Source organism: Eptatretus burgeri, chromosome 5 (genome assembly GCF_056783735.1).
Source record: "Eptatretus burgeri isolate ZD-2024b chromosome 5, Ebu_testis_v1, whole genome shotgun sequence".
NCBI classification, from domain to species: domain Eukaryota; kingdom Metazoa; phylum Chordata; class Myxini; order Myxiniformes; family Myxinidae; genus Eptatretus; species Eptatretus burgeri.
In genome coordinates this window covers 40637153-40664985 of record NC_140965.1, presented here as the reverse complement: position 1 = coordinate 40664985, position 27833 = coordinate 40637153, and the positions used below count along the sequence as shown (strand labels likewise).

General features: G+C 36.2%; 1 protein-coding gene across 2 annotated transcripts in view; it reads left to right on the top strand.

Annotated features, from left to right (window-relative positions):
• LOC147026298 (torsin-2A-like) overlaps positions 1-27833 on the top strand; it is a 51340-nt gene that overhangs the window by 11555 nt on the left and 11952 nt on the right. The window contains exon 2 of one of the 2 annotated variants that reach the window (XM_085881576.1): positions 4400-4516. The exons of the other annotated variant lie outside the window; for it this stretch is intronic. Coding sequence (XP_085737702.1) covers positions 4400-4516 — 117 coding nt within the window. The remainder of the gene's footprint in view (positions 1-4399; positions 4517-27833) is intronic. 2 annotated transcript variants of the gene reach the window in all.

Here is a 27833-nt window from a genome sequence, read left to right as displayed (position 1 = left end):
TCGGCAGCGGGTAGTTCCTGCCAAGGGAGCCACGCATCCCAGCCACGAAACCGTGCGAGGGCACGAGGGAAAATTAGAGGGCGAGGCCCGAAATTGTGAGGGCACCAACACAGGCGACCGGAATCTTGGTTGGTAGAACCAATAATTTAAGCGAGAGGTGCTTTTGGAAAGCCCCGGGGTAGTTTAAGGATAATAAACGTTAGGGTAGATTAGGAAATGTACCCCTCCGCACCATCCATCCCTTCGCTCTCGTTGTGGGCCGCTGGACCCACTTTGGGTAAAAAGATTGCTGAAATCTGGGGAGGCCATTCTGAGGCTTTATTGGGCCTCGACACAGGACACCAGCTCTCCTTTATTCCCCTCCAGGAAGGGAACGTAGGGGTTGGGATTAGGCTTGGAGACACGATAGGTTAGCTAGACAAAGACGATAAAGGGGGTTAGGGAGACAAATTTATAGGGAAATTAAAATAAAATAAAACAAAAAAATAAGTTGGGGCTAAATTTATTTTGCAAACTAAAGGGGTGGATATGGACAGAGACAGGCAAAGGCGATGGGTTGGGAGGGATTCAGTTGGGTAGGTCCGAGCCACCTTCCGAGTGGCCAGCACCACCGCGCTCCCTCCACACACCTGCAGGACGAGACAAGAGGCCGGCCAGCTTCACCTGCTGGCCTGTTTTGCTGCAAGGCCTGTGCCGGTCAGTTCACCTGCCGGCTGTTTTTGCTGCGAGGCCTGTGCCGGTCAGTTCACCTGCCGGCTGTTTTTGCTGCGAGGCCTGTGCCGGTCAGTTCACCTGCCGGCTGTTTTGCTGCAAGGCCTGTGCCGGTCAGTTCACCTGCTGGCTGTTTTTGCTGCAAGGCCTGTGCCGGTCAGTTCACCTGCCGGCCTGTTTTGCTGCAAGGCCTGTGCCGGTCAGTTCACCTGCCGGCTGTTTTTGCTGCAAGGCCTGTGCCGGTCAGTTCACCTGCTGGCTGTTTTTGCTGCAAGGCCTGTGCCGGTCAGTTCACCTGCCGGCCTGTTTTGCTGCAAGGCCTGTGCCGGTCAGTTCACCTGCCGGCTGTTTTTGCTGCAAGGCCTGTGCCGGTCAGTTCACCTGCTGGCTGTTTTTGCTGCAAGGCCTGTGCCGGTCAGTTCACCTGCCGGCCTGTTTTGCTGCAAGGCCTGTGCCAGTCAGCTTCACCACCGGCCTGTTTTGCTACAACGGCCTTGTCTTGCCTTGCCATGCCTTGTCTGCCTGCCTTTGCCTTGACCCCATGCCTGCTTGCCCTTCCTTGCATTTGCCCCCATTTCTGTCCATTACCATGTGTGCCAGGATCATCGCGCGAGTTGCAGGGACTGCCCTGTAGGCAGCCGCACCACGGAACTGCACTGGCAGCCCGTGCACCATGTTGTGCATCCATCCATTCATCCGCTCAGTTGCTTGTGTTTGCTTGCGTCGGTGCTCATTCACTATTCTGCAGGGACTGCCTTGCAGGCAGCCGCCCACAGAGACTGCATTTGTGCAGCCTGTGCACCGTTTTGTGCTCACTGCGCTCATTTCAAGGAGAAGGAGGAGGAGGAGGAGGAGGAGGAGGAGGAGGACTGCATTGGTGCAGCCGGCCACATTCCCTGTCACCTGCATGTGTTTCATGAGCCAGAAACTGCGTGTGAGCAACCTGGCTCCCTGCTTCTTTTCCCGCAAAGTCCATCAGTCCTGGGCCATGGTTTAGTGTAAATGTATAAGTTAAGGTAAATTGTAAATGAGTTGCTTCCCCCTGCATGTGTGTCTTAGCGCCGGCAATTTAGTTAAGTCGTCTGTATAAGTGAGTTTGTTTAGTTAGTTACTCAGCCCGTAGGTTATTTATTTTTGGGACACGAATACACAAAATGTCGCACTCAGGGATCTGAAGATAAAATGTACAAGGGGAACTTACACATGATGGCACACAAAAATTCGACAACTCGGGACGAATCTGTAAAAAGGGGAGGGGGTAGTGTTACGGCTGTGGAAATTCTCAGAGCACCATATAGGTCCTTAGATCAGTTATGCCGATAAGTTTGTGTTCAGATAAATTTCCCCACCGTTGTGAATGGGAATTATTCGTGTAACAGGACTGTGAATCTTCAGGTAGCCGTTTTTCTTTTTCCTATCGTTATTTTGGACCAACTACAATGCCAACCACCAACCACAACACCAACCGCCTTTCAACCACCCCAAGCACACCTGCATCTCAACAAACCACACCATCCTCACCACTTCACCCACAACCGCCATCACCTAACCACCTTCACCACAATGCCAAAACACCAACCACCTTCTCCACAACCACCAACATCGCTGTCATCTACCACCTTCCCCACACCGCCAACACCACCGAACCACCTTCTCCACAACCACACTACAACCCTCTCCACATCAAAGAACGTCTCTGCCATGGATGCTCGTCGGGAAAGGAAACAAAGGCGAAGAAAGAAGTTCCGATAACACCCGGGATTTCCCCTCCCCCTTTCCTTCTTTTCCCGCGCGCCGGGACGGGGGAGGGTCAGATCGATTCAGGGGTCAAAGGTAATGTAAAGTGGGGGCCTGATTTTGGGCGGAAAATGGCCCGGCGCCCCACCCCCTTGGGGCCACGGCAACAAATTCTTCTTCCCCCGCGGGCCGTGAAGGGAGGGGCGGGAGCGTTGGAGATAAAAGCGCGCGCTGAACGCAGCTTGTAGAGCAGCGAGTGGAGAGGGTCGAGTGAAGGGAGTTGGTCTCTCGGAGAGGTGCGTGGAGGAGCAGAAAAGGATGTCGTGGTGGAGTTGTGAGCAGTCGTGTGAAGGCTCGCGGAGCCTGGAGTCTGGAGTCCCTGCAGTCGGTGGGGAGCTGGAGAGGGACCATCGAGAGTCGCCCAAGCAAGTCACCACGAGGGTGAAGGTAGCCAGCTGGTCTCTCGGAGCCTCTTCGGTCAATCAAGCTCCGTGTCATAAAGATCCGAAGGGGTCCAGTCTACCCCCTCGTCTTTGAGGGGGTTTTTCCTTGCTTTTCTTTGAATGAAAGTTGTGGCGCCGAGTCCGTCAAGTAAAACTGTATAAGTGACTGTACATAATAAATAGACGGTCGTAGCGCTTTGTCTCGCTCGTGTCTTGTCCCTTCCCGCAAATTCATTGTATAAATTGCATGCGTGCTTTTCCATACCTGTATACGTGTGGGAAATAATAAATGTGCTTGTTTAAATGTAACCTGTTCGTCACATCATTTTTCCCTTAATTGAGCTGCCATCTTGCTCTCGGAATTTAGTGGGCTTTTAAATAGCCGATAATAGAATCTGTTCCAGCGAGGCCTCGCGATAATACCCCGCTCGGTTATCCCAAACGGAGCGAGCTGCTTAAGCGGCTCGTGTCCAAGCAGGCCTCGCGGAGGTACAATCTCTCGGTAATCTACCCGCGCGAATAATTTGGTAAATCGATTATTTGGCGATCGGACCCTGTAGCACGCCGGTAGAGTGCGGACAAGGTTGTGGTGTGCTTGGAGCACACCCGTGACTGGTTTTCAGCGTTGTTCCAGAAAGTCGCGACTGAATTGTCCGTCCGGTGGGCGTACGGCCGTGATTCGGCTAAAAGCGGCTGTCCGCACGCCGGCTGGCGCGAATTCGTAACTATGTATATATATGTGTATATATATATATATATATATATATATATATTTTTAAAATAAATTATATAAATAATTTTAAAATAAATATGTTATTTATTTATATAAAAATATATATATATATATATATATATATATATATATATATATATATATATATATATATATATATATATATATATATATATATATATAAATACGTTTTATATATATATATATAAATACGTTTTATATATATATATATATATATCTTGGGTGGTCGTGAGAGTACCCTTATTTTCACTTTTTCCCTCTGTCTGTATGTTTGTTTATATGTAATGGACAGCTCTGGAGGCCAGAGGAGTCGACTGATTTTGATGAAACTTGACAGGTAGGTTTATACCAGGATCTAGTTCTATGCTTTTGAGCACCGTTGCTATGGACACCACCATTGCCGAGCAAAGCAACTTTGAAATTTTTCAAAAATCGGCTTCCAGGCTTTTATGCGCACTATAATCAACCTCTTTGTCAAAAAAATTTCATCCCGATCCGTCAAAAACTGTATAACTAGTATGCAATTATGTAGCGACCTCCCATGTCGCCTCCCGGCTTGTGTGTGTGTGTGTGTATATATATGTTTATATATATATATATATATATATATATATATATATATATATATATATATATATATATATATATATATATATATATATATATATATATATATATATAAAATCACCACTGTCCAATTCACCACATCTTCATTTTGCACTCGTTTGCTGCTCTTCCACCTCTTACCTGGCAGTAACGGTGCAGGCTGACAATGTGTTCTCCATGTGGGGTGATGTCGAAGCAAGCTTCTTGCCAACAAGGCCTCACATGGGTCTGTCTTTGGCTGCATTTTCAAATTGCTGCCTTTGTGGTACGTAGTACTCCGCAACAGCCATCTCTTGCCGGTGATTGTTTTTTTTGTTTTGTTCAAAATTATACAAAACTTGTGTACATACTTGTATATATATATGCTCAGGAAAGGCATGTAAGTTTTTGTGTTGAAAGAGCTGGAGGAAAGCCTGAAAATTAAATGATCAAAAGCAAACTTTCCCACTTTTAATATTGATTCCTTTCACAAGTCTATCTCTTGTGTGTTTGTATAAGGCTGATCTGTGGGGCGAGATGGGGAGGAAGGTTTAAAACAACCATAAACTGTCTGTCCCATTCTCTCATGAAGGAAGTGAGCCGTTGATGTGACAAACTTTTAACCTCTGTTATAGGCACATGTCATCTCATTCCCTGTTTAAAAAATAAATTAAAAAACATTCTCAGGGTCTGATCTGATCAGGAAATGATCACAGTCTGATCAGGAAATGTGGCTTTCCCAGGAAAGAGCAGGGCAGATTATGAGACCCAGAAGCTTGAATGAAAGGACTTCTTACAGAGGATTGTTGAGAAAGGAGATGGGGATGGGGGGAGGGGGTTCCCAAACGGTCCTTTCAGAGAGACATAGTGAGAGTGTGAGACTTGTCCAGATTGAAAGACATGTTCCACGTGTTGGACCAGTTTGTGATTTTACCCAGATCTGCAGTGAGCGAAAAAGCTGCTGCTTGCCGGTCTGAGGGATGATAGATGGAACGTCAGAGGGTGGAGTCATCAGCAAAGAGATAAAGAGGATTTTCCAGAGTCAGAGATATCATTTGAGAAAACCAGAAAAGAACGGCGCAGAACGCTACCTTGAGGAACTCCAGCCTGGACAGGAAGAGGGGATGAGAAAACTGCATTTAGGGCTACACGTTGGCTGCGACTGGAGAGGAAGTCTGCGAGCCATGAGTGGAGATATCCTTGGATACTGATGTGGATTTTTTTCACCCAACCTCGTAGTGATCGTTGTAGGATTATTCCTGGTTGGTTGTGGAATCCTATTTAACTTCTCTTGGGTTTAACGTCAGCCGATTCGGTTTTAAAATCCTGTATAAAATCACAGACACCGATAACCAATGTCCACAGACAAGTCTTTTCCTTCTAAAACAATTTATTTCTAATTCTATCCACCGTACACTTCACATCGTCGTACACGACACACAATGAAATTGAGAACCCGCATTTGTTGCAATATTATTTCGTTCTATTTTATTTATTCTTACTTTTTCGTTAACTGTTAAACCAACTGATTTAATTCACTTCGACAACGTGGAATTACATTACATCAGAGTTTTATTATTACTTGGTACTTGGTCAGTCCCAAGGAATACAAGCCACTGAGATGCCATACATCACACGTGCTTGCACTAAAACAAGATTACATTTCAAGGCATTTATACTTTCATGGGAGAGTGGAGGGGGTTGTTAACTCTAACTGCATACGTGTCTTCCAGGTGAGAAGCACTGTTATCAGCCCAGGCCACACCGCTCTACAACAACACATCTTTTTCAACATTTAGGGCAAAGGATTCTTGGCCAAAAGGGAAGGGGGCGCGGCACTGACAGCCAATTCGACTTATAGCATAAAACTTAAATTTATAAAACACCAGCACAATTACAATTTAGATAGATTACTATAATTATTTCCTCCACAGTCCCCCGTTTTTTCCTTCTTTGGAAAATTTGAATAATTATATTACACATGATTACCATATCCCGTTACTGAAGAGAAAGATATTCATTACTTAAGTTCAATCAACAATGGCAGCGAGTGCTCAGTCTCAGAAAAGTGAGAGTGTTTACATTTAATTTATTGCCTGTTCATCAGCATGTGTCACACATTGAAAACATGCTACCCGAAGTCAGAAGATAAACAGGTCAGGGTGTAGATAGAGCAGCACCTAACGGGAAACACAGTCGAAGCACTCCTTGAGCTGAGGAGAAGGTAGATGTTGGCAAGTACGAGCTTTGGCCCGACATTGGGTTGAAGGAGATGAAAAGGACTCGAGAGGTGAACAGAGATCCAGCCCCAACAGAGCCTGGGGCCTCGCAGCAGCAGTTTGTGCAATCAGGCCTGATTTCACCAAGCGAGCTGTGCACATTAGATGCAGTCGCGGTAGCAACACAAGCCCCCATTTGCATCATTGAACACATGTTTCAGAGGACTCGCTGTGTGGATCTCCAGGCTTTCGTCATGCATTGAAGCAACCGCAGCAAGTTTATGATGTATTTGCAGAGCAGACATTCCTCCAGGCAGGCACCACACAACAGTGACATTAAGACTTTGCTCAACCTTCTCTTCAGTGGGTTTTTTTCACATTCCTCATCTTATCTCCTCAGGAAGGGGGTAGTTTCATGATCACGTGTTGAATGCCCAATCACCCAAATCTGGGTTCTCCCCATTGTCCAATCTTTTGGTGGAAGTTCTTTCCAAGCTTCATTTAGACGAAATTGTATGGTTTAACTGCACTCAACACTCCGAAACAAACAAAATCAAAGTTAACATCGATTAAACATTATGGGCTCATGTATTTCCACAAGACTGACAAAGGTTCTTACAGAAGCATTCAACTTGCATTACATGTCATATCAATATTTTATCTCTTTCCTTGTTATTTTTTTTTTTTTCCCAAAACAACATGCTAAAATATTCAGAAATCTCATTTGTACATGTATACTCAAAACGTTCATCTCATTTGCTATTTCCATGTAAAAGCAAACAGTCTTTATCAGGGTTCCAATTTGCAATCAATAATTATTTTCACAAAATATTCCATCATCTATACAAAAATATGAAAGTTAGCTACTTCTTTCAAGAACCGAATCCAAAGCAATTCGATTTTGCACAGTTACCATTTTAACATTCATCTCTGCCAAACAGCGAAACAATTTACAGTTTCATTCACAAGTAGTTCCAGAGCAACTGCCATTATATTATCTTGATTCAATTCTCAGTAACTTTTCCCTATCCTCAATTAATAGATTAACAAGGTTTTTTTTATGAGCTTAGTCTGAAAGTAACTAACACAGTTACCGCACAACCCCCATCACTACCATACAGGTCAAAAACAAAACACACCTGTGTGCTCGGTTATCATAATTCACAAAATAAATTCCCATAATAATTCAAAGCTAAGTTGCACATTCTTACATTAATTCACAGGAGTAATTAAACAAAAGTAGCATCCATTTCTTTGTTTGACCAATCTCTCTCAACACTGAATTCCATCGACATTTTAAATCTCTGACATTTCCCATCTATCCACTTCTCTTTCACCAAAACAGCAAACATGCTTCCATTTTCCAACTCGCATACACAAACCATCTATCACTTCCTCAATTACGATTCCATTTCCTTTATCAAAACAATTAAATACAGTTTAAACAGTTGCACAAAAATTGTCACATTTGTCATCAGGCGAATATCATTTAAATTGTAGCTCAAACACTCCGTCCACACATGCAGCTAAGTAAGGTAAGAATACTGATTCTGGCTCACTTTTCCCCATGTAAATGAATGGGGGATTTTCAGCGATTCATAATTTTTTTCCCTAAAAATAAACCCCCCTTTTTATCCCAAGGTATATTTATTTGTCTCCCCTTTTAACTTGGAGGTTGAACCTCATTGAATTGAACACCTGGGGGTTGAACAGCTCACTCATTGAACCTATAAAGATTTGTTCATTCTCAAATTCCTTCAATAGTTTAATTTTCTTTGCACAATAATCCCCATCTAAAATATTGACAAACAAAACATTTGAATCTTTATATTTTTTAAGATACCCCATTTGTGCCATTACGAAATGATAAACTTCTCTTAATGCTCTTGTTTGACCACCTCTTGAGCCACAGGTTATTTTTTGTTAAGCCCCGCCCACTTTTCTTTAAGCCCCGCCCACTTTTGTTAAGCCCCGCCCACTTTCCACAAGGTATTCAATAAGCCCCGCCCACTTTTCTTTAAGCCCCGCCCACTTTTGCTAAGCTCCGCCCACTTTTCATGAGGTATTTTTTCTAAGCCACGCCCACTTTTCCTAAGCCCCGCCCACTTTTGCTAAGCTCCGCCCACTTTTCATAAGGTATTTTTTCTAGGCCACGCCCACTTTTCCTAAGCCCCGCCCAGTTTTGCTAAGCTCCGCCCACTTTTCATAAGGTATTTTTTCTAAGCCACGCCCACTTTTCCTAAGCTCCGCCTACTTTTGCTAAGCCCCGCCCACTCTTACATCATTTCCAGTACATCTCTGACTCACAAAGAAATCACTAGAAAATTACAGGATGTTATGGTTTTGAAAAATTTCCCAATGAAGGCTTGCCTAGGCTTGCCCAGGGAATTTCCAAAGGAAACCACACCCACCAGTCTTTCTCTATAAAAGCTTCAAACCCAGGCTCCATTTTAAACATTTGTTTTTGCTGGCAATGGTGTTCTGTGTGCTTGTCTCGAACTGTCTGTCTTCTATGGAACTAAACCTTCAAGTTGATGAACTGGATTCAAACCTCTTATCTATTGAGGTAAGATTTTTTATTTTCCTATTTTCAAACTTTGATTGAAGCATACTCATTTAATAATTAAATAACTTAATTAATACATTATTATTTTCTCTCACAGGAAATTGTGTCTGAAATACGAAATGAAAATACTGCTTTTGCTACAACTTGGGGGGAAATTGTTGGCTTGGTTGAAGACCTTGAGTGGGATGACTTTGGTGTTCCTTGGAACTCTCTGTCTTCTATGGAACTAAACCTTCAAGTTGATGAACTGGATTCAAACCTCTTATCTATTGAGGTAAGATTTTTTATTTTCCTATTTTCAAACTTTGATTGAAGCATACTCATTTAATAATTAAATAACTTAATTAATACATTATTATTTTCTCTCACAGGAAATTGTGTCTGAAATACGAAATGAAAATACTGCTTTTGCTACAACTTGGGGCGAAATTGTTGGCTTGGTTGAAGACCTTATGAGCGACCAAGACCCACAGAACGAGTTCGTCCTTGATGACCCAACCAAAGAGTTATACCTTGGAGACCAGCAAAATCCTGAAAAAGAGTTTTACAGCAATAGTACTCATTGTGAGTTATCAAGACAATACCCACTGAACAAGTTATACGTTGATGAGCCAGAATACAAGTTTTACCTTGGAGACTCACAAATTTTGAAAAAATCAGTAAATGAGTTCTGCCTTGATGGTTTAAATAACTACCTTGGAGACTCAGGAAAAGGGTTCTGCCAAGATGGTTCTAAATATGGGGTCTACCTTGGAGACTCACAAATTTTGAAAAAATCAGTAAATGAGTTCTGCCTTGATGGTTTAAATAACTACCTTGGAGACTCAGGAAAAGGGTTCTGCCAAGATGGTTCTAAATATGGGGCCTACCTTGGAGACTCACAAATTTTGAAAAAATCAGTAAATGAGTTCTGCCTTGATGGTTTAAATAACTACCTTGGAGACTCAGGAAAAGGGTTCTGCCAAGATGGTTCTAAATATGGGTCCTACCTTGGAGACTCACAAATTTTGAAAAAATCAGTAAATGAGTTATCCTTAAGAGACTTTGTAAGTTGGTTTTACTTTGAATACTTGAAATGTGGGTTCTGGATTGATAACTCACAATGTGATACATATCTTGGAAACTCAACGGGAATGTGGTTATACCTTGAAGACTTGGAAAGTTGGGTTTATGTTGGACACTTGAAACTTTTTTGGGGGCTTTTATTTATTTATTTATTTATTTATTATTATTATTATTTTATTTATTTATATTTTGGAGACTTTTGGAGTTGCTATCACTCTTTGGGATCTAAACCTATCGATGTAGTTCTTTGTCGGATGGTGCTTGATGGGAGCAAGATCAAGAAAGTTCTGGGAAGAAAGTGCAGGCTTACTCCCCCTTTTTACGTCATCAAACCTGAAAGCCTTAAAAGACAGAATTGGAAGAAGAAAAAAAAAAACGTAAAAATATACATTGTTCGTTCTGGGAAGAAAGTGCAGGCTTACTCCCCCTTTCTACGTCATCAAACCTGAAAGCCTTAAAAGACAGAATTGGAAGAAGAAAAAAAAAAACGTAAAAATATATATATATAGGTGGAAATCTCATTTTGAAAAAGACATTGTGTTGGGCGAGGATTGAGTTGGGGTTGAGATTTTGAATGTGAGGGTTGGGGTTGAGATTTTGAATGTGAGGGTTGGGACACACACACATACACATCAACAAACAAAAGTTAAGCCTTGACTATTGAGTTGAGGATTCTGTGTTTGGAGTTCACAGATCTAAGAACGTCCCCCTTGACACACATTATATACTGTTATACACCTCGGACTTGGCCCTCGAGTGTCCACAACGGTGTATAGTAGGAGGGAGTGAAGCGCCAACCTATTGCTCCCATTACACACACACACACAAACAAAAGTTAAACCTTGACTATTCAGTTGAGGATTCTGTGTTTGGGGTTCACAGATCTAAGAACGTCCCCCTTGACACACATTATATACTGTAATACACCTCAGACTTGTCCCTCTAGTGTCCACAAAGGTGTATTATCTGCTTAGTTTTGTCTTTTGTAATTCCTGTGAATAAAATGAACCTAAAATCTCTTCCCCTTCCAAATCATATATTTTATAAGTCCAAGGAACTGTATCTATTACATCAACAATTTTAAAAAGTTCTTTCGTCCATCGTTCAGTAAAACCCTTTTCAAAATGAGATTTCCACCTATATATTCTTACGATATCACCAACTTTGAACTTAGGTTTTCTGACATTAATCTCTTTTTCATATTTTAATTTTGTAAATGTTTCTGATGGCTTCATATTCGTTGACGTGTGAATCGTGTCATTATACTTATCCACAATATCCTGAATAAAAGATAACCATTGTTGTGAACCGAGTTGTGTGAATTTTTTATATAGTCTCTCTTTTAAGGTACGATTAAAACGTTCAACAACAACTGCCTTCCCTTCATTAAAGGTACTGTATAATGTAATACTGTTATTTTTTAGAAAATTCATAAATGTCTTGTTATAAAACTCTCTACCCTCATCAGTCCACAATTTCTTAGGTTTTCTCTTACTTTTATTAAATATCTGTTGAAAAGCTAACATAAGAGTATTACCTGTTTTGTTTTTTAAAGGGACAACCCACGCATATCTACTCCTCAAATCAATAACGGTTAAAGCATACTTGTACCCCTTATCATTATTGAGTTCAATCAAATCAGCAGACCAGATATAATCAACTTCCTTGGAATAAACTTTCCTTCTCTGAAACTTTGTGAATATTGGTTTATGAAATTCATCAGCTAATTGCTCTTCAGTCTTAATGGCATCATTAGAGCCTATAAGTTTTTTGAATTTCCAAGTCCAAGTTTCAATTTAGCACTAATCATCTTCTTCACGATGAACCTATCAACTTTTTCTCTCAAGGTTGGATTTTGTATCAGAGACAAATTATATAACATTTCTCTATCGGCTTCATGCTTTTCTTCCAACGTTGTGGTATTCCCATAATCAATATCGTGTCTCATGCACACTTCATCAACTCTATTGATTGGTTTACTCCAGGATTTAGGATTGTCTGCCTCATCTAATCTTTTATCCAAGTTTGTGCCTGGACCACAGAAAGAATACCCTGGAAGATGTAATTCCCCTGGTATTCCAGTAGTTGTAAATTTACTTCCTGATAAAAACTTTTGTATATCTCCTCCGAGTTTGTGTTTGGAGATAAATTGATTTTTTTTTTTGAACCACACACCGAACATATACCTTTTTGTATAACCCTGTTATTTTTACTTTTAATATATGAAATATTTTTAGTATTAGTTTTCTTTTTACATTTGAGACAATAACTCATTTATTTATGAGAAAAATTTCTGCAGAGTGCAAAAACCTTTTTAGTTTCCAACATGCACATTTGAATCTTAATTTTTAAAACATAAAGAATCCTTAGAAATGCCTTCACTCTCTCCTCCATTTATTTAAGAAAAAACTTGAATTAAAATGAATAGCTTGACGATGCTAATAGTTTTGTTGAAAGTATTGCAAATAGACTTGTTAATTCTTTGTATTCCTCCCTGGTGAGATAAGTTATTTTCTTTAATACCTCTATTCTTTTTTGAATCTCACTGGTTTCCATATTTTGATATTTATTCATTCTCTCTCTTTCCTCCCTCTCTCTCTTCTCTCTTTCCTCCCTCTCTCTATTCTCTCTTTCCTCCTTCTCTTTCTTCTCCCTCTCTCTATTCTCTCTTTCCTCCTTCTCTCTCTCCTCCTTCTCCTTTTCCTCCTCTTCCCTCTCTTCTTCAACTCCTTCCTCATCCCTTACTATCCTTGAATCGTTTACACCCCATAGAATATTATACATATATTCATCAGGATTTCTTGTTATTCCTGTATCCAAAATAATTTTTTTTACAACAGGAAACCAATAAAATTTCTTTTGATTTTCTAAAAGAGCCTTACCTTTTCTTAACCTTATAATTTTTTCATTATTTAACATTCTAATTAAATCTAAAGTTGTCGGTTTATCAACATCAGCATAATGCCAATCTTTTATTGAAAATACCTCATTCTTATGTTGTAGAACATATTTATTAAAATACCGAATACCCTTTTCTTGAAGGTATGCTTGAACACAGAAATGATAATTTTCTTGAAGCCTTCTTGCTGTCATTTATGTATTAGAAATATATGTTAGAATAATATTATGGCACGAAACACCTCCCCATCTTCCCATAGTTAAATCATTTTGTATTTCCTTACTTATTATATATAATCCTGTTTTTTCTGTTTTCATGAGATAAACAAGGGCAAAACCATTATTATATTTACCCTTATTAAATTCTTTTATTTGTTGTTTACTAATCGTGGCTCCACAAAACTCATTCTCGATACCAAGTGGATAATATTCTTCCTTACGAGACTGATTTAATTGTTCCAGGTCTTCGAGGTTAATTTTAAATGACCAATTATACCCTAAATCATTCATAACTGTGAATTCTGTATGACCTGGAGATAATATCAACACTTCTGTATCTTTAGAATACACAGCCGTTTTATTTAAGTATATATATTGTGATAAATCGCTTAATCTCACCAAGTCATTCGCGTCAGTCGGGCTTGGATAATTTTTTAATTTATAAGCATTTTTCATGTTAATATTTTTGTTTATATTATATTTATGTCGTTCAGCCTGTGCCTTTGTGTAATAATTTGATAAATCAATATCCAGTTCTTGAGATACACCAAAGATAGAACCATCTTTACCAACATAAGTCATTTATATTAGATTAAAAATAATATCATAAAATTTTTTATTTTTGTTGAGTTGAAATAACACATATAGACATAATTGACCACAACACTTGGAATTTAATTCTTGGACTTGAAATGTTTGATAAACACCATTCTGTAAGAATTTTATGACTTCAACAGGTGGTGGAAGACCAAAACTATCAAAATAATATTTGTCTTGACTATTAAAAATACAAACCCAATGAGAACCGTTCCCATCATTATCTTCTAAGTTCATAATAATATTCTTTGTATGTTTCGACACATTTGTTAATTCATCTCTCATACAAATAACCACATTATGAATTTTTAATTTCTTACAATATTTGGCAAGTTGTAAATTTGATGTTGTATTCTTTCCAAATTCTTTCAACCACTCATCAATGCTCATTTATTTATTAGAAAGATATAATCCATTACCTCTTTTCGTTAATTTTACACCTGCTTGTGCTATAGAAGAAAGCATATCTCCAACTAACAATCTCGCTTTATCAGGCAGACCTTCAAGTTTTTCAGCAAAATCTACAATTACACCACTTCCACTAATTTGTTTCTCCAACTCTTTGTTATGTCTTTCCAATTCTTTTTGAGCCTGGAGTTGAGCCTTCCTTTCGTTGGCAGTTTTGACCGCTGTTGAAATACCACCCGTCAATGCTCCAACCGCACTTAAACCAGCAAATAAAGGAATTAGAAATGGGAGAAATCCTCCACTCGTCTCTCTTATTGAATATTTTTTCAACATTGGTTTTGTCATTTTAATTTTAAGTGAGCCAGTGTCATTCAAGATTTTAACCTGTTCTCTTGTGAGCAAAACATCAATTCTTACTGCTCCTTTTCTCTGAATTGTATTAACGTTAATCGTACAAGGCTTTTGATTTTGAACACAAGATGATAGTTTATGAAGATTGATTTGATAAACATATACCCCAGTTGGTACTTTGCCACTCATTTATTTAACAAAAAAATTATGTGAGACTAATCATCACACCATTATCTGTATTAATCTGCAATTCTGTTTCTTCCAAAAGCAAACAATATGTATCAACTTCTTCACTCTCTCCTCTTTCAATGTATAGGGAAGTATCCACTCGATTAGACTTTATAGTTTCTTTTTGAGCGCTCAGGTCAAACGTATAGATTGTATACAAACTTTTAAATGCTGTCATATCCAAAATAGGTTCTTTATTTCCATTACTTTCACACACCTTTTGGTAAGACTTGTATGCTTCAGCAAAATCATTTTTTCCCAATTAATTTCCAATCTATCTCGTGGATAAAATGTTCCATCTAGAGAAACGCGAAGTTGTTTCACCTTAGCATTATCACTCAATGCATTATTCTTATCAGTCGCAGTATCACCATCTGGCTTTTTAAAAATCATCCACAGATATCGTGGCTTTCCTTCCAGAACACCCAAATTCCACGTGTAAGTAGTTTGATTGAGTTTAACGTGTTGACATCTTCTTTTGAGGTATGATACACTGAGTGGTTTCTTTGAGTTAAGTCTTCGATTCAACATCTCTTCTGTTTTAAGATTAGGAGTATATTCACTGATATACCAACTCATCTCCTCAATTACAAATTTATTCTGATCACCAAAAGCATTACCAACACCAAAAAGCAATCTATTTTCATTATCATTCCTTTGTAGTTGAAATCTAATTTTAAGACCATACAGAACTTTATCATAATCACAAAATCCAAATATACCTTTAAGAGGAACTGCCACAGTAAAACTATTTTCTGCTTTTGTATCATCATTATACATTCCTTTCCTTTGAATATATCCAGGGTCTGTGTTTGTTCCCGTTGACATATCAGGAATAAAACCTTCGACAGACCCCTTTCCCATTCTATCACTGAATGTATAGAGTGTAAATTTCATCATTTCAGATACAGCAGAGACATAATCAACCGCTTCAACTTCTTGTGTTCCAATATACAATCGCACACTATCAAACATTTTCCAGAAGAAATCATTTACAAGTGTAGCGTTTGTGTTATTCCCAGCCTTAGTGAATTTAAATTTACACAACAAGAAACTTTCGGAGAGATTCAAATAGGTTTGTTGATTATTTATTTCAAAACTTTTTGTACCATTTGTATTCCAGTCTGTTCCAGTTATTGCATTTACCTTGAAGTAATCTTCTTTTTTAGTGGAGTTTGAGATAATAATAGTATCATCCAAATCATAGATACTATCAATTGCTTCCATACTTGTATTTATTTAGGAAAAAAGATGTTAAAACTTTTGAAACCCTGATCCAAGTATTTGAATTATTTTCTGTCGTTCTTGGGCGGACAACTGAGTTTTACCTTTCTTAATTTCTTTTATTGCTTGTAATTTATGAGATTCTTTCTGAGCATCTTTTATACTCTTTACAGCACCTGCTACATTTCCCACAGCAGAAGCAGTTGAACCAATTAGGTCTTTATGCTTAAGAATAGTTGAACCAATACCCATGAGAGTATCAATTATCCCATCTCCTCTAAATTGATGTCCAACACCCCTTTGTCTCTTAGGTTTATAGTATCCTCTACCAAGATACATACCTTCACCCTTGTAGTACGGGGAAAGGAACATCCCATCCCCTGTAATTATTTTATATTTTCCCAACTCGTGCTTCCTCACAATAACCATCGTATTTATTTATTGAAAAACTTCACGTAGGTGAATTCTGATGGATATAACTTCTCCATTAAAAGAGATCACCACGATTATCTTGGTCGGTTATCCTAAAATTTACTCTGTGTATGGTTTTTCCTGACACAGGTAGATAAACCAAATTTTTAGGCTCCATATTGAATTTATAACCAATTGGGGTTGAGTATGCGCTGAATGAAAATATTGTATTTGTTTTTAATCCATCATTATAAGCACCATCAATCAAATCACAGTGAATTAACACCGAATTTATTCCTGAGGATATTTGAATGACATTATCACTGTAAAACGTCCCATTAGTTTCAATCTTTTTTGAGGAGAAACCTAATAACTCTCTAAATGAATTATCAATTGTGAAATCAACCTTGTAGTTATTTTTAACTTTAATCGTTGATTTTGAAGTATGTTTTTGAATGTTTATAACAATATTTTTTGGTTCATCACCCTGTTCTTTCATAAGACGAGCAATTTCGGAAGATATTTGAGAAATCTCGTATGCTCCGGTGAGACTGTTATCGTTTTGTATCCACTTCCCGGATTATAACTAAACTTGTCATTTTTCTCGGTTATATTAAATAAGGTATTATAAGTCTCCATGGACAATAAAGATGCCTCATATTCTTTTGTTGTGTCAAGTTGTAGTGGGTATGGGAATGAAGATGTGTGGTCGCTTGTTGTGAAATTAAAACTCAGGATTGTGCTTCTCATCTTATTTAATATGAGATAAAATGTCTTTATATTGAGATTTATTAATTATTTTCATGTTCATCAACTGGTCTAAAATGGCTGATGCTTCATTAAAACAATTGTTATTTCCAGCCTTCTTACTGCCTAACAACAATAACAGTCTATTAACTAATTGCGATGGGTCATTTGGAAGAAAACTAATACCTGAACCAAGGATACTTAAAGCCTGAATAATGTGTTTCTCCTTCTCATTCTTCCTACTTTTACCAGAAAGAATAACCTTATAATTTAGAGTGTTCAGCAAATCAATATATACTCTATCATCATTATTTTCCATATCCAATGGTTTATCAATATACTTTGATTCATCCCTCACAGTTGAACCTTGTCTTCCATCTTTTGTGAGAAGAAACATTAATCTCGGAGTTAGTTTAACAGGGGGTTGAGCAGAACTTAAGAACCTTAATTCATCATTAAATATCAATACCTTTTCTTGAACAAGATGAAATATTGCTGGTTGTTCTGTTGGAATGAGTCCTGCTTTGGTTTTTGAATCCGCTGAATATTCATTGTTTTGAACAGCATTCACAATATAATCAGGGGGTTGATTAATCTCTTCCAGTTGTTGAAATAAACCTTCATCATGTTCTAATTCTCCAATATGCTCTAATTCTTCCTCCGTCATTTGACTGAAATCTTTTAACATTTGGAGCTTTCTGGGAGTATATTCTACTGTGGGAACTGTGGAAACATCTTTCATTTTTCTTGGGAAGTTTTTAAAAGTGGTTTAAAAAATTTCTCTTGTTTTTTTCAAATGCTTCTTCGCCCGTTAGTTTCTGTCTGCGTTTCTTCTTTATGTCTTCCTGTTGTTTTACAACTTTTGAAACCAACTCTTGATGTTCCTTAAATCTTCTTGCTCTTTCTTTTGTATCCATTTATTTATTGTAAAATATCATTTAATGAATTGTAAAGATCAACAGGGAAATTTTCCTTTTCTTCATCATTCAAGTAGATGTGTTCAAATAAATCCTTTTCTTTAAATATTTCATCAAATTCTTTATTAACATTAATGCGAGTTGTAATTTCTTCTTCACTAATCCTTGCATCTCTGCTTTTCATACGTTTGTGTTGAGTTTCTTCATCAACATCAAAACCGAATGATAAAATCTTCACTCCGCTCAGATATTTAATAATTTGTCTCGTTCCTTCTGGATTAGTTTCTAATCTCCCAACACCACCAGATTTTAGTTTCTTTAACTCACTCTTACAATGTGAATATTTTGTTGTACCAAGAGAAACCTCCTCAAATATTTGTCCTTCATTCCTCAATCGCATATGTTCCTCCACTGAAATATAGTGATAATCTTCACCTTTTACTTCTCCAGGTCTTATTGCTCTAGTTGTTGTTGATACAATGCGTATCACGGGGTGTTTTTTAAGTAAATTTACAATATTCTCATTTGTACTACACAAGAACCTTGATTTATGAAAGTTTTTTCCAGAAGCAGATTTACCCACAAGATTTATAATAATAGTTGTCATTTATATATGTAATTGTTTATAAAACAAAAAATATATCCCTTAATATCTCATCTTGTTTCACAACAATATATTTATATTTTTCAGTCGTGTGCTTCATATAATCCTCAAATTTCTTTTTACTACATAATGTAGAACAATTATCTCTCCAAAAATTATTGATATCTATTGAATTTAACTTGAATAAAATAAAAGTATTAGCATTGTTTCTGATGGAACGACGAGGAAGTTGAAAGTACGATTGACTAAGATAAATACAATTACAAGAAGAATGTCTCCCTCTTGTGTAGTAGCTGTCCATTACCGTTTGGTTTCTCTCATTAACACAATCATCAAAGATAACGAGGTTCTTTTTTGATTTATCCAAATCTTGGGGAGACGGTATATCATCCGTATTATCACTAAGAATACAAGTTATAAGATTTGATTTCTTTTTACATCTCTGTGTATCACAAAATAGTTGAATTATATCTTCAATGTTATAATCATTTAGGTTTTTTTGACGTTTAAATAAACCTATTATATCTTCTTTTTGAAGACCAGCATTAAAACCTTGTGAGAGTAGTTGATACTCTGGTTGAAAACTTCGACTTTGTGAAAATTATTAAATTATCATAATCTAAAAAGTTGGGAGTGAGGAGCATTTTTAAAAGTAAGCAGGTTTTTCCACATCCACTTGAACCAACTATGAGACATCTTAATGAATTTGGGAGATTTTTATGGTTGTTAAATTTTATCTTATTTTCCCAAATAGGTAAAAAATCATTCATTTATATATTTGAAAAACAGATTATTTAATTTATTATTGGCTTTTTAGAAACTCTATATTTTATCCTAAGTTCAGGTTTAATTTCAAGATAATCCATTATTTTATTTATACAATATCTTGTGTTGATATTTCCCTGAAAATTACATCCATGAATAATATACAACAACAATCCTTTGAACATTTCTCTTATACGTTCAGTTTCTTCCCTTGTAAGGAAAGGTGTGTTATCATCCTCATACTTTACATTCATTTCTCTAATCAATCTTGTAAAGTAATTCATTTTTGGTGTAAATCTAAAAGAATTATTTTCCTTTTTATATTTTTTATTATCATTAATTAGAAGATAATCACAGAATATACATTGTTTATAGGCTTTTGACTCTGTGTTTAATCCCGTCTTTCACATGCAGGACAATTCTCAAATTTGTCATATGGAGAATCAGGAAAGTCTAGCATATTTATAAAGTAAAACTTTACTTAAACTGAAATTCATCTATACTTTCAGTTGTATATTACCATCGATATCGATATACTTTTTTCATTATCAGATTCAACGACAACATTTTTTATATTAAAGGTAATTTTAAAATTATCGTTAACTACTATTGAACGAAATGTCATTTCACCTGATATATTAACATCCTTTATTTCATCAAGATTTACATCTTTAGGGTTGTTGAAAAAAATACAAATTTCTCCTTGCATATTACAGATGGTCTTATCTTTTCTTTCTAAAGCTTCATCCATAAGGTTTTTGTTCTTTGATACTTTTTCTTGTTTCATTGCTTTTTCTAGTTTTGAATATATTACTAGAAGGAGAGGAGAAACTTTTGTTAGAGATACTTTAATTGATGTTCTACCAGGTATACTAAAAGCCCTTCCACTGAAGGAAATTGAAGAACTCATATTATTTACCATAATAGTTTTTATCCAATAGTTGTTATATTTATCTTTGTTAAATTTTACATCCTTGACATATTTCTCAGTATCTTTAACAGATGAAGAGATTGATTGAAACTTGTCTTTTGTGTCTTGAAACATTGTATTTATTAAGTGAAAAAGTTGGAGGATAAAATGTTTTTAAGCACAGATTCACCTATAAATTAAACGAAATTTTCATCAAGAAAATTTTAGTTTAAGCAAAGTTTTATTCTATAAATATGGTGAATACAACGTACTGCGATGTTTGTAATCACGAATATAAACATTATAGAAAACACCTCCGAACCAACAAACACACATTTAATCTATTTCATCAAATATCTCCTCTTGAGTTGGAAAGAAAACATTGTGATATCTGTTCAAAGGATGTTTTGAAGAGTAGTTATAATCAACATCTTCAATCACAAAAACACAAGAAAAATGAGTTTAAAGTAAAGGGAGACTATTATATTAAAAACACTGATGAGGCATTTAAAGGGCATATAAAAATAAGGATTTTTCAATTTGGAGAACCCGGTCCATCATCAATAGCTGAATCAATTGAAATAGTGAAACCCGATGTTGAAAATTTTATTAAAAAGACATTAAAAGAAATGAAAACTTTAAAGTTTTATATGGGAGTGAAAATGAATATGAAAAGACAAGATGAAGAACAAACTCCTTATATGAGAACAGATCTTCATTTTATAACATCATTTCAAGATTTTTTGAATAGTGGGGTTTATGAAGAACTATCAAGACAAGAGGAGGATGTTGATAATACAGTGGTAGGAAGTGAATTCAATATTAAAAAAATCATCTTTTTAGATATACACATTCTAAAATCAAACCCTCTTAAAGCTTCTTCTTATATTGAATTACCAAAAGAAATAAAACTAAAGAAGGCAGTTGTTAATATTAAGAACAATGATAATAAATGTTTTCTCTGGTCTGTTCTTGCTCACTTACATCCACCAAAATGTAATTCAGAAAGAGTAAAACAATATATGAAATATGAGAATACCTTGGACATTAAAGATTTTAAATTCCCAATGCCATTAACAGATATTCCTAAATTTGAGAAAAAGAATAATCTTTCTATTAATGTATATGGATTAACGGATACAAACAAAGTTCAAATATTAAAAATTTCAAACAACTATAAAAATGAAGAAACACACATTGACCTTTTATATTTTAGTGTTGGAAAGAATTCACATTACACATACATCAATAATTTATCAAGATTAATCTCTTCTCAGGTATTCAGAACAGCAAACAAAATATATCCTTGTAAGCGATGTCTTAATTCATTTCATACAAAAGAACGATTAGAACAACATTCAAAATATTGTAGTAATCATAAATCAGCTGTAATTACAATGCCTAAACCTGGTGAAAAGATTTATTTTGAAGATTATAATAAATCTATCATGCACCCATTTGTGATATACGCTGATTTTGAATGTATCCTTAAAAAGATAAATACTGCTTCTCCTAATCCAAAAGAACCATATACAAATAAATATCAAAAACATATTCCTTGTGGTTTCTGTTATTATATCAAATCATCTGTTGGAGAAAAGTATAACAAACTTGAACATTATCGTGGAAAAAATGCTTCACAAGAGTTTGTAAAACGATTAGAAAAGGATTGTATAAGACTCACTAAATTAATGAATGAAACAAATGAACCGATGAAATTAACCAAAGAAGAAAAATTAGAATTTAGAATGAACAATATCTGTCATATTTGTGAGGGGGAAATTAAGGAGTCTAAAGTTAGAGACCATTGTCATCTTACTGGTAAATATAGAGGTCCCGCTCATTCCTGTTGTAATCTTAATTATAAATTACCTTCTTTTATTCCAGTCTTTCTTCACAACAGCGCCAACTATGATACACATCTATTTATAAATGAACTTTCAAAAACACCAGGGAATATTTCTGCCATAACAAACACAAGTCAAAAGTATATTTCATTTTCAAAAATGATATTCACAAAACCTATAACTCGTATTAGGTTTTTAGATTCTTACAAGTTTATGGGAACACCACTAGCCTACCTCGCATCAAATCTAAGCTCCACGGACTCTTTTCCAAATCTTAATTCATTCTTTCCAAAAGAGGAAATTCTCACTCAAGAGGAAATTCAGATTAAAGAGAGAATTCAAAGTAAAGAGGAAACTCTAATTAATGAAGAAATTCTAACTGAAGATGAAATTCTAATTATAAAGAAAATTCGAACTAAAGAGGAAATTCAGATTAAAGATGAAATTCTGATTAAAGAAGGAATTCTTACGAGAGAGGAAATTCAAACAAGGAATGAAATTCAAAGTAAAGAGAAAATTCTTACAAGTAAGGGAATTTATCCTTATGATTATATGGATTCATTTATGAGATTTAAAGAAACACAACTTCCTTCAAAAGAAAGTTTCTATAATAACCTTTATGAAGAAGAGATAAGTGATAAGGAATATAAACACGCACAAGAAATATGGAAAATATTTAAGATAAAGAACCTTGGAGAATATCACGATTTATATCTAAAAACAGATGTTTTATTGTTAGCTGATGTGTTTGAAGCTTTTAGATCACTCTGTCATAATAAAAATTGTTATGGATTAGATCCTGCCCACTATTTCACAGCTCCTGGTTTAGCTTGGAGTGCAATGTTGAAAATGACAAAACAAGATATAGATTTAATCAGTGATGTGGATATGCTTTTGATGATTGAGAAGTCCAAGAGAGGTGGAATATCACAAGTATGTTCAAAAAGATATGCTAAAGCAAATAATAAATATCTTCCAAATTATGATAGTGAAAAAGATAGTAATTATTTGATGTATTTTGATGCTAATAATTTGTATGGATGGGCAATGTCTCAATCTCTGCCTTATGGTAAATTAGAGTGGGTGGAAGAAAAGGATTATGAAAAGGCTTTGATGAATATTGTTATTTCTTCTCAAGAGGAATTGAATGACGAAGAAGAAGGTTATTATTTTGAAGTTGATTTGAGGTACCCGAGTGATCTTCATAATAAGCATAAAGATCTTCCTTTTGCATGTGAGAAAGAAACTCCAAAGAAAGAATGGTTAAGTGATTATCATAAAAGTTTTAATATTAAAGGCAAATCAACAGAAAAGTTATTAACAACATTCTATGATAAAGAGGGATATGTTTTACATCAGAGAAGCTTAAAACAGTTTTTGAGAGAAGGATTGAGAGTTTTAAAATTTAAACAAAGTCCTTGGGTGAAAAAGTATATTCAATTTAATACAGATATGAGAGCAAATACAAAAGTAAAATTTGAAGGGGACTTTTATAAATTAATGAATAATGCTGTATTTGGAAAGACTCTGTAAAATGTTAGAAACAGACAAAACATTAGATTCGCAACATCTTGGAAAGAAGCTTCGAGATTGATAAATAAACCAAGTTTTGAGAGAGAAGAGGTTTTTTCAGAGAACTTTTCTGCAATTCATATGAAAAAGGAAAGTATTGTAATGGATAAACCAATTTATATTGGAACAGCAGTTCTTGATTTATCAAAGATATTGATGTATGATTATTTGTATAATGACTTAAAGAAAGAGTATGGTGAAAATGTTTCATTGTTGTATATGGATACTGATAGTTTTATCCTAGATATAAAAACTGATGATGTTTATGAAGATATGAAGAAAAATATTGGAGTATATGATACAAGTAATTTCAGCAAGAAGAGTGAGTTATTTTCCAAAAAGAATGAAAAGGTTATTGGTAAGTTTAAGGATGAGTTGGGTGGAAAAGTAATGAGTGAGTTTATTGGATTGAGAGCAAAGGCATATGCTTATAAGTATGGTGAACAGATTGATAAGAGGTTAAAGGGAATAAAGAAATATGTAATAAAGAAATCAATAACTTTTAGAAATTATTATAATTGTTTGATGAATAAGAAAGAAGAATATAGGAAAATGAATACAATAAGAAGTTATAAACATAACATATATAGTGAAGAAGTAAATAAAAAGGCATTAGGAGCCTTTGATGATAAGAGATTTATTTTAGATTATGGAATAGATTGTGTTCCATATGGATATTGTATGATAGAGTGTATAAAATAGATTATGTTTTAACGATGGGAAGATGGGTTAGGGTTTTTCAAGGGCTACCGCTGGTTTTTTCACAATATATAAATGGTTAAACCAAGTATTAATCAAACTAAAGAGTGGAGAAAATCTCAGTCTTGGTATATAAATGGAAAACATAATGAATGTGAAAAATATCAAATAAGTCTTATTGAAAAAATAACTAAAACAAAGGTAAATAAAACAAATAAGCGAATTAATTTAAAAACTAGTAAGTTAGAGGATGTATAGAAAAAATGAATATCCTTGAATGGACTGAAAACTTTGATGGTTATCAATTGAACAATGAAAAAACAATTTACTATAATCTCAAAATGATATGTGGCTCAGGAGGTGGTCAGATGAGAGCATTAAGAGAAGTTTATCATTTCGTAATGGCACAAAAGGGATATCTTAAAAAATATAAAGATTCAAATGTTTTGTTTGTCAATATTTTAGATGGGGATTATTGTGCAAAGAAAATTAAACTATTGAAGGAATTTGAGAATGAACAAATCTTTATAGGTTCAATGAGTGAGCTGTTCAACCCCCAGGTGTTCAATTCAATGAGGTTCAACCTCCAAGTTAAAAGGGGAGACAAATAAATATACCTTGGGATAAAAAGGGGGGTTTATTTTTAGGGAAAAAAATTATGAATCGCTGAAAATCCCCCATTCATTTACATGGGGAAAAGTGAGCCAGAATCAGTATTCTTACCCTACTCAGCTAGAACCTTCCCAAACTTTATCACAGTCATCTTTAAACTTCAGACTAATAAAACATTCAATCTCTCTGATACAGCTTTTTTTGGTCTAAACAATAAAATATTTTCTTTTAAAATCAATAAATCAAATCTTCAGCGTCTATCCAATTAAATCTTATTAATTTACCTTGACTGAATCGATCAAAGGGTTACACTGGGTTGTTTGCCATTGCCTTCCCAGCACTAGTTCAGGCAACTTTAACATTCACAGACGAATAAAAACGGCACGCCAAGTTCAACGTCCATCCAAGGGCATCATCTATTATATCTGTGAATCGCCCCACGTGCTAAACATCATCAAATCATTTTTAAAATCATTCCAAATCACGTTTCTACATTTAAGTCACATCTTTTAAGTACAATCGTTACAACTCAGATCAAAATCTTCGAAACATTTCTGACACGTCCTAACAGTTTGCTGAGCACTCAAAACTGCCGGGTTGAGTAATTACAATTTCCTCACAATGCCAGTGAGAGCTCACCTCCCGAATATATCCCACATTCACCATTGTTATTTCACAATTTATTCAAAATCACTATGGCTTTTAAATAAAATTTTAACACTTTTTCCCTAAATGGACTTCACTTTAAACTTTAAACAGAGTTGGTCCCGTACAGTGTAGCTCGTGACACAAACACCAAGCAACCAGGAACAGGAAGTTCTCTCCACATCCGGTGGGGAAAAAAACCTCTAAGATGGGCAAAACCCCAGTTTGGCATTACTCTGTCATGGCTTCAACACGCACACTCACGAACATTGCGTCTCATAGACTCGCTTGTGATCACGTGCGATCATGTGACAAATATTTTTACAAAACCTTCAAACATTATTTTTCATCTTAATTTTTACAGAAACCCGTGAAGGACGTTCTTAAACCTTCAAAAGTGTTATCGTTCATCTCGTAGACCCTCACGATAAGTAGTCCACCAATGGGACAATTCTCAGGCTTTTGTCTGCAAAAACCCGCAGCGTCACGTGACCCGTGACGAATCTGCAACCTGAAACCCTCTTAATGTGCTTAATCAAATTTCCTCGCTGAGACACGGCACTCGGCATAAACCCCATAAATATCAGTTTTTTTTTCTACAGATTTTCGACAATCAAATATTAAACATGCTTAACGACCACAAAAAATGAAAACAGAATTTAAATTGACTTTAAAATGAACCCATAACGTCGATCAAAGCAAAATCTCAGATCCCACAGTAACACACACACACACACACACACACACACACACACACACACACACACACACACACACACACACACACACACACACACACACACACACACACACACACACACACACACACACACACACACACACACACACACCTCTCAAACCGGTTTCAAAGCCAAGTCCCAATAGAGCATGTTTCATTGCAGTGAAATCTATTGGACTCGCACAAGTTTCATTTCTCCACACTCAGCAACACATGCATCTCAATGCAAATCACCAGCCATGCTCCCAGCCAGTCAATCGTCTCCTGCACTCTACAAAACGTTTTGTGCAAATCATTGCATTTACAAATCCGTAAAACCTCAATTCAATGAACAGTTCAATGAACAAACAGAAATACAAACAGGTAACTCTTATAACTCTTACAAACTCCTTCCTTGTAATATTTATCTATTTTCCACTTAACCATAACCCTATCTCGGTGTCTCGGCCTCTTTCAGCTGGCGCGTCCTCTGCGCGGTCTGTGGCATGTTGCTTCGTCATGCCCATTTAATTACTCCTCTGGCTCCTCGTCGAGCCTCTTCTTGCACTGTGCCCTCTGCACTCCTCTTCTCCTCCAGCACTTTTCTAAAACAACTACAGTACTTATCGTTTACTTTAAAACGGACTCTCTCCGCCGGATCCTCTTCTTTCTATCAATAAAATTATCTGACAACGTACTTTCCTTTGTTCGAAATGCGTTACCCGCTAATACAGGCCCACTGTCGAAGAACGCTCTCTGCTTACCTTTGCTCAAGCACTTGTTGTTCCTCCATGCACTGCCTCCAGCAGATTAAGCACATCCGAGTCACGGCACCAACTGATGTGTATTTTTTTTCACCCAACCTCGTCGTGATCGTTGTAGGATTATTCCTGGTTGATTGTGGAATCCTATTTAACTTCTCGAGGGTTTAACGTCAGCTGATTCGGTTTTAAAATCCTGTATAAAATCACAGACACCGATAACCAATGTCCACAGACAAGTCTTTTCCTTCTAAAACAATTTATTTCTAATTCTATCCACCGTACACTTCACAACCTCGTACACTACACACAATGAACTTGAGAAACCGCCTTTGTTGCAATATTATTTGGTTCTATTTTATTTATTCTTACTTTTTAGTTAACCGTTAAACCAACCGATTGTAATGCAATTCCACGTTGTAGAAGTGAATTAAATCAGAGTTTTATTATTACTTGGTACTTGGTCAGTCCCAAGGAGTACAAGCCACTGAGATGTCATACATCACACGTGCTTGCACTAAAACAAGATTACATTTCAAGGCATTTATACTTTCATGGGAGAGTGGAGGGGGTTGTTAACTCCAACTGCATACGTGTCTTCCAGGTGAGAAGCACTGTTA